Source organism: Cibotium barometz, chromosome 31 (assembly GCF_041138505.1).
Source record: "Cibotium barometz isolate CiBa-2024 chromosome 31, ASM4113850v1, whole genome shotgun sequence".
NCBI lineage: Eukaryota > Viridiplantae > Streptophyta > Polypodiopsida > Cyatheales > Cibotiaceae > Cibotium > Cibotium barometz.
The window spans coordinates 27,052,834-27,068,380 of NC_141076.1; the positions used below are offsets into that span (position 1 = coordinate 27,052,834).

The 15,547-nt window shown below is 39.1% G+C and overlaps 1 protein-coding gene across 1 annotated transcript; it reads left to right on the plus strand.

Moving 5' to 3' along the window:
* Positions 1 to 6,886: 6,886 nt before the first annotated feature.
* LOC147620682 (photosystem I reaction center subunit II, chloroplastic-like) lies at positions 6,887 to 7,764 on the plus strand. Its single transcript, XM_086824952.1, has one exon. The coding sequence runs from the start codon at positions 6,975 to 6,977 to the stop codon at positions 7,575 to 7,577; it is 603 nt and encodes a 200-aa protein (XP_086681078.1). The 5' UTR covers positions 6,887 to 6,974; the 3' UTR covers positions 7,578 to 7,764.
* Positions 7,765 to 15,547: the final 7,783 nt, after the last annotated feature.

Consider the following 15,547-nt stretch of genomic DNA (forward strand, 5'->3'; position numbering starts at 1 on the left):
ATAGGGTGGCTAGGTTGATATGAGTAACTGTGGTGGATAATATATATAGAATAGTTTGGTAGTCTTCATAGTCATATTAAGATCAATATCTTAGACCTATATTCTTTTTATTATGCACCCTTGTCTATGCGTGACATCCTCTAGCAAGAGTCCAGCTAGGTCATCCTTGCCAGAGTGCAAGGGTGGACAGATGCCATCATTTTTGGTAACTTTGGTTTTACAACAATAATTTAATGTTATTCTCAATATCTCTTGCATCAAGTTCCTTTGTCTTGTGATCAAGTTTTACTGATTATATTATTCACAAATTATATTTTCTTGCACATTCACTTAGGATCTGGAGTGACTACAAAAGCATAGCTTCTCTATTATCCCCTTAATAAAGTCTTCTATGCAATTATGAGGATACAGTTGGCATTAAGAAGGGGGAAATGTTAACCCATTTTTAGGGTTAATAGATGTTGCCACTTATATTCTACACCAAAGAGACAAACCAGACACACCAAAAGGATATATGATTAAGTTATAAATCAATGATGTCCATATCTATAACTTGGATGAGCAACCATAATGGTTCGACATAATAGTTGTGGGTGATTCCCACTCCAAGGGCATGTGACATCAAGCTAGGATGACTATAGATGTATTATGAGATTAAGTATTGTATAAGGAATAGGCCATACCAACCATGGGCGATAGATTAACCACACTTTAAGCATATATTAACACATAAGGCTTGGTCATAATACAAGGGCAGTCTCCCATTATGCAATTTAGTCTTTCTCTTACTTTTTAATGTATCTATATGCTTGTGTAGCTACCATAGGTGTCAGAGAGAGGAGGGTGTACTACTCATTGAGTGAATCATAGATCGAGGGTGAGAGAGAGGAGGACGTACTACTCATTAAGTGAATCATCTTGTGTCATAGATCGAGCAAAAGGAACGACATTTATGTCTATCCATATATGAAAGTTGTCTTCACAACCGATGGCAATGGTCCCCCATGACACTAGGAGTAGAGGTAGAGTGTATCCCTTATCTCTTAGCCTAAACATGTAGCACAACAAGCACTAATTTAGAACTCAAGAGGCATTTTGAGTGAATCATCTAGTAACAAATTGAGCAAAAGGAATGACATTGAGTGCTATCCACACATGAAAGTTGTCTTCACCAATAGTTAACCAACCACACTAGGAGTAGTGGATCTCTTAGCCTAAACATGTAAACACTGTTGTGGACAAAATAGATGATATTTCCTGAAAACGAGAAACATTTGCCATCTTTCAAAGATTCCATCAAAAAAGTTTAGAATTTTTTACCTCTTTTTAAAAAGTGGTCTACGCATGTGTATAACACCGCCAAAAAATGATAATATTTTGGGCACTTTACACGTTTCTTACAAAAATTGACAAGAAAAAAAAGACTTCGTTTTGCTTACTTTTTGAGATTATTATTGAAAATCTAACAATAAGTTTTTAAAAAACATGTCAAAAATAGAGATAATGTTTATTATTTCCATCTTCAATCTAGAAAAAAAAAGATAAAATTGTAAAAAGAAGCTATTTTCTAAACATATAGCTTATGGCATAGTTATGGTTCCTCAAATAATCATTGCTATCTATACCAACACCATCACTAGTTGATGTGCCTTTCCATGAGAAGGTAGATGAGGCATCCTCTTCTTCACTATCCATAAATACATTTTTTTCTTCTATGTGTACACTTGAAGCTTAGACTCCTTGGGTCATCTGTCATGTTAGCATGATTGAGAATGTGCTACAAAGTGCAACTATAAAAAACTTTTTATATGATTATATTACAAAAGCATTATCTTGATACCTTAATTATAAAACTCTATTTTGGCTCTTGATGAGAGTAGCATTAAAATCATTTTGAAGCTCTTGAGTATCACAATTTCTTAATTGATAATATATACTTTTTTAAAACAGTTTGTTATGTACAGATGAATATCATGAATACGATATTTAAAAGTTGTCTAATTTTGAAAAATAATTACACACTCGTTTTTAACAAAGATGTGTCATTGATGTGACAAAAAGGGGTTAAAATGATAATTTTAGTTATTAAATGAGTTTAGAAAGCATGAAAAATCCCACTTTAAGAAACAAAAGTTTACACTTTCCAAAATCCTCTTTTGTAAAATATCACACAGAGACTTGGGTTCAAATTCTACTGGTTACTACACATGGTAAGGATGTTTAAGCTACAACATTTATGGCAAACTTAATGCTGAGTAAGAACTTCTCAGCTAAGAGTTAATGTTTTTCATCAACTTGATACAAAACATCAACTTTTATGAAAATTTGATATTTTGCATCAAGTTGATGTAAAACTTCAACTTTATACGCAAAACATCAACTTTCTACGCAAAAGATCAACTTTTTTTTCAAAACTTGATGTTTTGCATCAACGTTATGTAAAACATCATCTTTCCCACAAAACTTGATGTTTTGCATCGACTTTTATGCAAAACATCAAGTTTTATGGAAAAATTGATGTTTTGCATCAACTTGATGAAAAACATCAACTTTTCGACACAACTTGATGTTTTGCATCAAATTGATGCAAAACATCAACTCTACCACAAAACTTGATGTTTTGCATCAAGTTTCAGATGCTCCGGAGAAGAAAGTTAGAGGATCAAAGGTCGATTTTTACAAACGGCCTATTTTAACGATTTTGTCTACGTTGTGACGTCTACATATCGTATCGAAACATAGTTGTGTTGGTGCTCAAAATTTGTGGAATACATTGTTTGAGCATGATAACATGGATGGAATCGCTAAAATAGACCATTTGTGAAAATCGACCTCTGATCCTCCAACTTTCTTCTCCTGGAGCATCTGAAACTTGATGCAAAAGTAGAGTTGACTTTTGCATCAACTTTGATGCAAAACATCAAATTGTGTGGAAAAGTTGATGTTTTTCATCAACTTTGATGTAAAACATCAACTGGCTATTTTTCATAACTTTGAAATATTTTTACATTTTTATGAGAATTTTTTTTTATTTTTATCACTAATAAATCTGTAAAAACACATTCCAAATAGTAGATAGTAGCTAATAAAATCTCAAAAAATATAAAAAAATATTATAAATCATAGAATTAAAGAAAAAATATGCCTAGGATAAGGTAATATAGGTAGAACATAGGTTTAGGGCTAAGGACCTAAAAAACACACATGGTCGCAAACTTTGACTACAAATTTGAGAGGAGGTCATTAAAAAAAATTATTGTCTATGTATCCATATAACCTTTGTATCATAAATAATATCATTGCATAGTATATGCCAAATATTCATGATTACAGAAGAGCTAGATGAGATAATCCATTATGACCTATAATCCATTGGTTTTGATCTAGATATGCAAGGCTCCATTGATTTGGAAAACCATGAGTCGATTGATTCGTTAATCTTGATTTCTGTTCTACAATTCAATTTTAAAGCTGAAGAACTATAAGCAAACACACGTAAATTGTCCTACCGAAAAAAATATTTCAATTTTCTACTCTTTTAACATGCTTAGGTTTACTCAGAGCCTCCATAGTTACCGTCTTCTACATATATATATGAATAGAATTCTACCTTTTCACACCTATAAGTTGACCTCTTTAAACTCTTAGCATTGATTGTATATCATACCCACTATCTACTTATAGATAATAAAGCAAACAATTATGTTATGCAAATTATCAAGGTAGGTATATACTAAAGGCTTTGTTGTTTGGGTCTAGAAATAGACTCAAGGATGTTTGTAGGTTTTTTCATAAATTATGGAGTTTATATTGTTATGTATTCTAATATTTTTTGAGTGCTTGTCAAATAATGTGTATATTATGCACAGTGGTGGAATTTGTCCCAAGAAAGTTCATTAAAAAAAGTGTCTTACATTCATGAAATTTATAAAATAAAATTTTATTTGAAAAAGATTGATATTTCTTTAAGTTGTGTAGACTCCTATGCCATTTTGTAAGTCAAGTTTATTTTTCTGTCACAAACAACAGCAGTTTATAAATCGACGAAGGTCACACGTGTTCTCAATCTTTAAAAAAATAGTAAAATTTATGTAATTTTTACATTTATACATGGAATTCTAGATGTGTTTTCAAAAAACTATGTTTTTAAGCCATTTTTGAGATTTCACACATTTTGGGAGGGAATATTTTTAGGTAACCCTTGTCAGTTGTTGCCTATTTTGCTCGCAATAGTGTTTGTAGTGCAACAAGCACTACATGTTTAGGCTAACCAACCACAATAGGAGTAGTGGATCTCTTAGCGTAAAAATGTAGTGCAACAAGCACTAAATTAGAACTCAAGAGGCATTTTGAGGCTTCTCTAAAGGTACCTTTACCTCCACTGATTCCATGCCTTTAGCCCTACTCATTACACCCATTCTCATTCTATTAAAGAGATGGAGAAGTTGTAAAACCAAGAGAATCATCACCACTTGTTAGGTGTGTGGGATGGATGTTGTATCCATGTTATCCCTTATAATGCAATCACCTAAGTGCAAGTAAAGAGGGTAATAGATTGAGAAGTGGGAGAGGTTTTAACATCAAAAGAATCCAAACTCCTTGAGACACAAGGGGCTTTAAAGGAAACTTTAAAGGTAGCCAAAAAGTGAAAATGGGATCAACACGGGTAAAAATGTTATGAGTCAAAACTAGAAACCATTTGCCAAGAGCCACATGTATAAAGTCAGGGATGGGCATTGATTGAGATACCTACCATCTAAAGTGGATCTAGAGATTACATGGCTACCAATACCACTTTATCTTCTTTAATAGTAGAAGAAAACCCGTAAATAAGCCAAAGCAACAAACCCACCTATGGATGATCAAGAACCACTTTCTAAGAAACTAGGAAAGTATCGTAACCCCAAAAGTAGGTTGGAGGAGGCACATGAATTGGTTCACACCTTGATAGCACTACTTAGTAGTGGGTTAAGACTACTTAGCCAAGCACGTAGTGGCTTAAAGCTACTTATCCCTCGCTAGCACTATTGAGCAGTAGTAAAGTAGTGGTTTATACCTACTTAGCACTACAATAAGTAGTGGGCTCACATGCTGGTAGCACTACTTACCAGTAGGTTGTTGCACTATTAAAAGCAATGAATTTTAACTAGCAATTGTAAGTAGGAGCTAAGTTGTGGTTTACACCTAGTTAGCAGTGCCTTGACACTTAGGTAGCACTAGCACTTAAACCTAGCTCTAGTAGTTGTAACCAATAGTTTACACCTAGCTAACACTACTACGTAATGTTAAGAACTTCAATGCAGAGGCTAGCAGTACCATAACTCGCAGCGAGATAGAAGTTCTAATTGCCAATTGCAAGGAGGAAGAGGTAGTCAAGCACTACTAACTACAACCCCTTACTAATATCTTCGCAGATAAAAATAGAACTGGGTAGCAGGTTACCATCTTCTTCTTTATTTAAAGGGGAAAAATCTAAAAGCATTGCTTTTATATTGAAATAATTAAAACAACCTATAATCACCAACCCAAAGATCAACTTATAATAAGTGTAAAAAGAGTTTGTGTTTATTCCAAGGCATCGATACAAAACCTCAGCCTCATCAAGAAGGTGAACTAGATGCATTATTAACAATTTCCTCCCTGCCCTTTTTAGAAATGCATCTTTCTTGTTGGGAGACACAAGAGACTATGTTGTCCCAAGAACACTACATACCTCTTGCATGTGTTAGTGAGTTGTTAAAATCGGCATGTAGACAATGGAAACATTCCCTCCTCTTCTATCTTTGTCTCGAGATTTTGCCCAATAGTGATTTATCCTATGCAATGTTGAGGTCTTCGGATTTAGATGCACAAGAATTCATTAGCTGCTTCATTCATTATTAAGGGACTTGCCTATGTCTTGCATACCCTTAATAATGAATGAAGGAGGAATATCTCCTTCCTAGTTGCTATATGTACATTCCCTTTTTCTCTACTTAAAATATATTGCTGCTTCATTACAAATTTTGCATCTTTGTGCGGTCATTAAAATATGCACTCTTCTTGCCCATGTTGCCTTTTAATCCTGGCTTTACTTCCTCGCTCCCTTTTTCTTCCAACTTCATAGTCCTCAATGATGTTAGGAATGTTCTTTGTACAAGAGCTACATTGTGACAATGCTGGAATGGAACAACTGCACGAGCAACCCTCATCCAAGGCAAATAATGTCTAGTCAGTTCCCCTATTCTTAGTTGGTATTACGGCAAAGAAGAATATGTTGAACAAACACCATGGAAAACATAACACAATATGTAAGATTTATGGGGAAAGAGTAGGGATAAAGGGAGAGAAAGAAAGATACGAGAGAGAGAGAGAGAGGTTCAGCTGCAAGTAAAACTATCGTGTAAGATTGTCCCATGAGAAAGAGAGATAGAGCGAGCATGGTCACTTATGTGAAGAGAGTGGTGGGTTGCCTCATAATTTTTTCTTGCTATTTCTTTTATATATTTACGTACACCATTTGATCGTTTTATCATTGTTATCATTGATCACAAGAGAGCTTTGACAATCCCAAATAAAAAAAGACAATCCTCACATAGTCCCCAAGTAAGGAGGACCTAAATCAATAGTGTATGGGCATTGTGCCACTCTCATAGTTGGATGACCACATAAAATCATTGATTGTGCTCACAAAAGTTTCCAAACTTCCAATTTCTCCTCTAACTTATAAGGGAATGATTTCTCTCGGGAGTCGGCTCGCGCGGGCTGGCTGTAACCACAACAAAATTTTATATTGGGCAGCCACGTATGGCTAAAGTTGCTCCGGCGGGCTCCCACGCGTCGAACTTCCAAGCGTGGGACTTTATCTTGAGGGGTCTCATTGGTTGGATCGGGGTACCTTATCCCATTCGCTTTAGCCATCAATACCCCTTCGGCCTCTATACTCTCACGACTTCCCTCTCCTTGAAATCCAGGCCTATCTCTGAGCTCAAGCTATGGCGTCCATGACCTCTGCCCCAGCTCTCTCGTCCGCCACAGCAGCCCCCGCCGCCTTATCCTGGCGTCAGTCAACCGCCGTAGGCGGCCAGGTAAAGCTGCCTCAGCAGGCTACCTTCGCCTCCTCTTCTCGTCTCACCATGACCGTGGAAACGGAGGAGGCGCCCGTGGGCTTCACGCCACCGCAGCTTAAGCCAGACACTCCGTCACCGATCTTCGGTGGCAGTACAGGCGGGCTTCTGCGCAAGGCGCAGGTGGAGGAGTTCTATGTGATAACGTGGGAGTCACCCAAGGAGCAGATATTTGAGCTGCCCACGGGTGGCGCGGCCATTATGCGGTCTGGGCCAAACTTGTTGAAGCTGGCCAGGAAGGAGCAGTGCCTCGCGTTGGGCACAAAGCTGCGGTCCAAATTCAAGATTAACTATCAATTTTACCGCGTGTTTCCCAATGGGGAGGTGCAATACCTCCACCCCAAGGACGGCGTCTACCCGGAGAAGGTTAACGGCGGTCGCAAGGGAGTCGGTGTCAACCTCCGCTCCATCGGTAAGAATGTCAATCCCATCGCCGTCAAATTCACAGGCAAGAACGCTTATGAGTTGTAGTGAGCTCGATTCACTTCTCCTGCTCCATTCGTACAACGTAACCGAGCCAAGGGCCATGTCTTTTTTAGCTTTTCCTCAACTTGATGCTGGGCTGTTCCCAGTTGGCTTATCTTGTCTTGTGTATATTTAATTCTGAAGCTTTGTGGCCTTTCATTTGCAAATAATTAATACCTCATGTTGTATGAAATGAGCGGAGTGTTGTGCCTTTTTAAGGTTTTGTTTTCCGTATCATTTGTCAAGTACTGTCTGCTTTCGGTCACTGAGGGCGCGTCCCTGCTTGCTTGACGTTTGAGTTCAGCCCATGTCCATGCATGGCTTCGCAGATAATAGCTTAATACAGTGTACGGCCTAATTAAGAGGAGCATCTTTGATACAGTCTTTTCCACCCTGTGTGGTTGGCTTATAGCAGTGTTTCGGAACCTTCTTTGTAAGGAAACACACGCAGTTCCTCCTATTTTCTTCAAGCCGAAAGGTTTATTCAACCGACCATTTTTTATTGTTTTATATCTCAAGGTTAATCTGGGCTTCACCTTCATAATTGTCTCTGATTATTCTCTGCTGATGTTTCTATGTCAAGTGCGGAGGGTATGTAATCATGCTGTGAAGGAAACAGCTCGTTCCGTTGTTACAAAGAATGGAGTTTTCTCCTGCCATAGCCAAATCTCTCATGCTCTTTCTTGTGCCCTCTCTCCCCTCATCATTTCCATTGTAAGAAAATGGACTATAAGATCTTCTCAAGGGTTCTGGAAGGGTTCAAATTTCAGTCTTGTCGATCAAGTTTTTCAAACATGTCATTCTCGAGTGGCAGCTTTTTTGTGGTTGGCCTTTTTGCATTTCTTTCAAGATTAGCAGTTCTTTAATCCGTCAGGTGAACTTAAGTTGTAATGGTCTCAAGTGCCCTTGATGCGTTAACGGTGTTGTTAATTGCAAAGTGTTTATTGAGATTTGCAGAAATGATAAACGGAAAGAGAGAGAAAGAGATAGGACACAGAACACCGGAGTGGGTCCTAACCACCCTTTAATTTCGCCACCTGTTGCCAAGTGTATTTGCTTAAGTATTGCAAGAGTATTTGCTTAAGTAATGCAAGATGTGAATGAAATACAAGATAGACTAACTGGCTGTACAATAAACAATGAACAGACATCTTAGGGATTGTTTTGGGTTGAATGGAGCTTCCTACCCTGTGCACATGACCATCTCCGGCCAACTTCATCCGGCCCAAAAAGTGACCTGGCTGGAGGTGGTTAGACGGAGGCCGGAGGGCCTTCCTTGCATGTGAAGGGATAGATCAGTTGATGACATTGGCTGGATGGTGTGCTGCCGCATGGGCCCCGCGGCAGATTCCCCGCAAAAGCGTCGGATGGAGGTGGTTGGACGAAGTGTTTACCAACATGTGCGAACAGTGTCTGTTGTGGGGCCGATTCAGGGCATCTTTAGAATTGCATTTTCTCTTTGTTTGTACCCTATTGCTGTAACTATCTGTCATTGTGTTTTCTTTCTGTTGTTTTAGTGCTATAGGCTGGTTGGAGAGCCTTCTATACTTTCCTTTAGACGATGATCAGCCATTCTGTCATTGTGTTTTCTTTCTGTTATTTTAGCGCTACAGGCTGGTTGGAGAGCCTTCTATACTTTCCTTTAGATATGGCTGATCTCTATGCTCCCCTTATGCCAGCTATTCAAGGGTCTATTTCGTCTTCCTGTTTGGGTTGACCCTTGAGCTCACAAGTTAACAAGATGATTTCTGTCCTTGGCTGGCTGCTCTTAAATAGGCATCAAGAGCTAGGGCTTCTCTGCCCGTAAAGTTTCTTTACATAGGTATCCTCCATCGTCTTTGGTCCACCATGTGCCCCTTTTTTGGGTCAAATGGTCACCGTTTGCACTTGGACAAGGATTTGACACACTTGGGCATCCTAGATCGACATCTTGGATGAAAAGAGTGCAAAAAAAGCCTTAACCTACAATCGCTCTCCAACACTTTCTATCGCACACTTCTCTCTTTCTCACTCCCCCCTTCTCTCTCTCTCTCTCTCTCTCTCTCTCTCTCTCACACACGCACACACGCACCCCTCTCTCTTTCTCCACCACCCCCCTCACACGCACACACCTCGTCTCTCTCTCTCCTGCACCCACTTGCCCACCAATCTCTCTCTCTCTCTCTCTCTCTCTCTCTCTCACACACACCCACACACACCCACACACCATCTTGTATCCTTTAATATATTATTTTGCTCACTCTTTCTCACACACACCTACCCATCCACCACACTCCTCTCTCTCTCTCTCTCTCTCTCTCTCTCTCAAAACACACCCCCCCTCCCCCCCAACACCTTCTAGTATATTGGATAAATTCTTTAGTATTTTTAAAGAACTTATTTCTTCTAATTATTTGATTTCCTTCCCTCATTTCTACTTGTAACACACATACCGCCACCCACCATCTCTCTCTCTCTCTCTCTCTCTCTCTCTCTCTCTCTCTCACACTCACAACCACTCACCCCACATAGCTCTCTCTCTCTCTCTCTCTCTCTCTCATCCACACACACCCCTTGTATCATTTAGTGGTTAGTTTCTTTAAAAAAATTTGAATGAAAGGGAGGGAGGGAGACTAGACTCATTTACATGGAGTCTAGAGACATGTAGACATTGCTTACATGCAGTCTACGACATGCTTAGCAAGGCATAATTAGTACTTGATCAAAAGTGATTATGAGATCAAAAGGTGTAAAAAGGTAAAGAGGTACAATGGCCTAGACCAAGGTCACTTATATAGTACCTGGCCATTTTCACACTAGCTAATACTATGCCCATGCCCAAATCTATGCCCAAGGGATCCAAGGTCGTCCATGTGCTTAGACCCAAACCCACACATGTGCATGTGCATATAAAATTTCTTCATTGCAAACCATTCCCTCTTACAATGATTTTATCCTTAGATTCAAAGGGTGGTTGTGCACAAAAAATTGACATATGGCTATATACAAAAGTCAAAAATAGCATCCATGATAAAAATGTCGATGTCATCACCAAGGTCTATAATTCTTGTGCATCAAATGGAAAGGAATATAGAACAACATTGATGATGAGGCTAAAAATGCATCCTCTGAGGTCAAATGTGAAACGAAGGATTCACCTGATCATAACCACATAGCTCGTGCCACCTGGAACAAAAGGATAAATTGTATCACCCCAAGTCATGAGCGTGCAGTATATGAAGTAACACCGCCTCGTTGTCGAAAGATGGTCATCAAGGATGTTCGGATCAAATAGAAATCTACAAGATATGCCACCAAGATCATGGTCTAGATATCCACCAAGGTCAAAAACGAATGGGTCATGATGGCGTGCTGCGTCAATAAGCATAAGGCACTCAAAATGATCTCCGATAGGACCAAAAATGAATACCCAATAAACTGTATCCATATCAATACATAGGCATCCCCACGAGCATCACAAAAGAATACCTCATAATCCAAATTAATGTCGGATCAAAAACTAATATATCATCACGTGTATAGTATGGCTCCATCAATGGTGTCTCCATAATCATTGGATCAATGAGAATGCCTAGGTCAAATGCAAGGCTATCAAGATCCGTGTGATCCCTATTTATAACTATTCCAAATTAATGTCGGATCAAAAACTAATATATCATCACGTGTATAGTATGGCTTCATCAATGGTGTCTCCATAATCATTGGATCAATGAGAATGCCTAGTTCAAATGCAATGCTATCAAGATCCGTGTGATCCCTATTTATAACTATGCCTCTCCTCTGAGACCTCACCTTAGTAAAGTCATCACTACTCTCATGCACTATGCTTGACTACTTAAACATATAGTATGTCTCCATCAATGGTGCCTCTATAATCATTGGATCAATGAGATTGCCAAAGTCAAATGCAAAGCTATTAAGATCCATGTGATCTGTGTGTATAATCGTGCCTCTCCCATGAGACCTCACCTCAATGAAGTCATCACTACTCTCATGCGCTATGCTTGACTGCTCAAACACATGAACTATGTAAGCTATGAGAGCTAGGACACTACTAGTCGAACCATAGATATCCCAATATGAAAAAACTCTAGAGGAATAGCCCAACACGTCTAACACAAGAACCTCAAGCCTATGCTCCTCATGGTCCATCGTATGCTCCTGGGTATCCTACGGAGTATCTCTAGATAACCTCGTGTGAAATGGATGTATCACTAATTGAATACTCAAGATCCTCTGATCAGCCCCCCTCACTATGATTTCTAAAGAAGTAGGTAGACATACTAGGCATATCATCATCGACAATGCCATGCCTGCCCCTGAGATCATGTCCACATGATCTAGTGCACACATACCAATACCACATGCATTAACATCATGTGCATATGTGTCAACAACATCACCATGTGTATGTGTCACAATATCATGATGTGCATGTGTATTGATAGCATCATGTGCATGAGTATCATGTGTACGTGTATCAATATCATCATGTGTGTGTGCGTGATACATCATCATCATCATCATCCGCATCATTGAATGGGTTGATCTAGGAGTAGGGAAATCAATGGGACAATGGTCAATAGGTGTCTCGTAGATGAGCCATAGAAGCTATGTCGAGGCCTATGTGAACTCCACTGCGATAATAGTATATGTGTACGCATGCTCGACATGTATCCTCAAAGGATTCAATCCTCTTGACCCATGACTTGTGAAATGCCTCCAACAATCATGATCATCATCTGCCATACAGCCATGTGTATCACTAACACCAAAGTCATGACCATACATGTATCATACATGTATCATCCAACCATCTCGAAACTCCACATAGGTCATGCCGTGGGTAAATCTGTATGGCAAAGTCATCCACATCCTAAGGCAACTCAAGGATGCCTCTAAGTCCACCTACATGAATGCCATACAGCAACTCCAAGACACCTTCATGTCCATATGCAAGGGTGTGATGTGTAAAGGTATGCAAAACCAAAGCCGAAATCACCCAAGCCACCACAAAACACAACTCATATGAATACCTGTGTGAATCTCACCCAACAAACTCAAAGTGTGTGAACATAGCTCACAAAAAAAAAAACGAGGTGTTTGAACAATACCCAACAAATCACTAGAACATGCTATCAACTCACCCACATGTAAACATGCCTAATCAATCACTAAAACTATGTCCAATCAAACCTCAAATCCTCTCCAAATTTGTGCACATTCTGCGTCGTGTAACTCTTACAAGACTAGTGTAGAGGAGGTGTGAATGCAAGAAATGTGATGGGGTTAATGGTCTGCACAAGAAAAAACAATTGGACTAGGCAAAGGGAATATAGAGTGTGGAATGAATGGAGCTTGAGTGGACAAGATGTGGGAGGTCAAATTTTTGGCAAGGGTGTGAAAAGGGATTTAAAAAAAAAACTAAGGTTTTAATGAAAATAAGCACCCTTGTCTTTTTCTTTTGCTCAAGCAAATTTTTTTCTTTCCTTCTTCACACTAGCACAATTAGCCTTCTCCCTCTCTCTCGTGGTGTTGGCCGTGTTGTGAGGGATTTCTCCTCTAGTGGGCTGAGAGTTGCATGCTCAAAGATGCCAACACTGGATTTGTCAATGCTTTGCCTAGCCCTTTAAGAGAGAGGAAGGCCTCATCGATTGAGAAAGAACTATTAAGAGCTAAGCTAGATGAAATTTTTCTTCTTAAAAAAAAATGATTATTTTTTAAACTCCACAATGCTTGCTCCATGTCTTTGGAAATGTCATCCATCATTGCGCTCAAACGAATGGTCTAGCCTACCTCTGCATGACAATATGGTATGCAGCTTTGTTCTGCTCACTTCTTCTCTCATGTAAGGTGGGCCTGATACATGTAGCTTGATTATTTGCAAAGAGAACCCTTTGAAATTCGCATCTTTGCTTTTAACCAAAATGTTGTATGCATCCATTGAGCATTGATATTGAGGATCACTCTTGTTATTTGTGTAAGCAAGCACCACTACACCAGGTTTCACAAAGTAGCAAAAGTGTTCAACATGACCATTCGTATCTTCATCACCATACATACCATAGAATAGCCAAATGATTTTATTTATGTCAAGGAAATCCCTCAAATGAGTCTCAATTTGTTGATGTGTCAACAAGGGGTTGTGATTAGGGTTTAGCAAGCACTCCTCGATTGTGATGCAAGTCCCTTCTCCATCTACATGTATGCTACCTCCTTCAAGATCCAAACTTTGAGAGTACCTTGGCACTCGCTCTAATCCAAGTTTCTTCTTTGCAATAGGCTATCAAGAGTCTAATCCAAAAAGCAGCCTTCATTGATTCTCTGCATTTACTCATTTTTGGGTATCTTCTTTTACAAAATTGGATTTATCTCCTCCCCACACATGGATTGATCTTATTGGCTCATAGGAACCTTAATTGAACCATAATCCAAAATTTTTTGAAAATCTAGACCCTTAGGCTAAGGTCCTTTATACCCATCTCCAATTAATTCCAATTGCACATTGGAAAGTTCTTTTTGAATTTCTGTTTCAGGCGAACTTATTTTAATAAGATGAGATATTTTTCTATCCAAAAATATTCAAAATCTGAATATTCTCTCTCTAGAATATTTTCTCTCTCTATGTTAAAACAGGCAGAGACGAGATCTCTTATATTTTTGAAGAGGGAAGTGATTACAGGGAAAGATGCTGGACATTTTGAGAGGCTGGGGAGGAATCTTACATTCTCTCCCACTTGAAAAACGTGAGATGCCCTCATCTCGCAAACTGGGGTAATTTCACAAGATGCACGAATATGAGATAGAGAGAAAATTTAATTAAGATTAACCACCAAGAAAAGTCTCAAACAGAGTAAGACTCAAGACAAGAACAAGATTTCAACTTTATTCACTCTTGGAACATTTACAGTAAAGATAGAAGAACTTTTTACAATTCCATAAGCCCGTCCATCATATGGTCACAAAAGCAGCACTCACAAGCTGCACACGTATAAGGTAACTCATCTATGGGAATAATTCGGTTGGTTATTGCAGCACCTATCTCATTGGTATGAGGTGACCTAATAAAAGGACCTCTAAGAGGAAAGCCAAAAACGGGATAAAGGCATATCTTCTGAGAAGGAAGAAAACACGCTCGTAAAAAGACCCACTCAGAAAACCCAACATGCCTTGATCTCATCACGCAATAGCATCGAGGACCCAAACCCAAAGCTTCAATAACCATCGCCAAGCGGACATTGTTACGAAAGTGCTGCTGACCCCACGGTGTTACCCTAGTTATGTCTTGATAGGTCCGCCATTTGGTCTGAGCTACAGAAGTTCCCAAGTGAGGGAAAAGTGAGCGCTCATACAGTTCTATAAAATCCTTCTTCACAGACTCGCTTGTGTCTTGAAGGTGAGAAATCATCATGGATAAAACCAAGTCTTGCTACCAAGCCATGAAGGAAATTAAGAAAGAAAGGAGATCGATGGAAGTAAGATTACTGCGAGCGACAAGTAAGAGTTACGACTTATATAAAAGAAGGAACAAGCGTAACCTAGAAGCCAACGGGGTATCTTGCCACTGAAGTTTTACCGTCTTTCCATGATTTGGGTTTGGCACATATTTCTATAGAAGGCTTACATGAAATACATTAAGAACTTTGAGATGAGGAGGTAAAAGAAGCTCGTAAGCTAAGTCACCTATTTTTATTGAATTCAGATATGGCCCACAATATCTGGGGGATAACTACTTATACTCCCCAAGAGATACAAAACTTCTTTTGGCCCGTACTCAAATGAAGACCATATCTGCTTCTTTGCATTCTCTGACTGTCCTCTTCTTATCTGCCTACTGTTTCTGTCGATCCTGGGCAGCTTTTATATCTTTATGAATTGCCTGCATCTGTTGCTCCATGTCGTCAAGCATTTGACTGGTCATCTCGACCCTAATCAATGGGCCGGACCTAGTTAATGGAGTTAAGCAATCTTGTCCG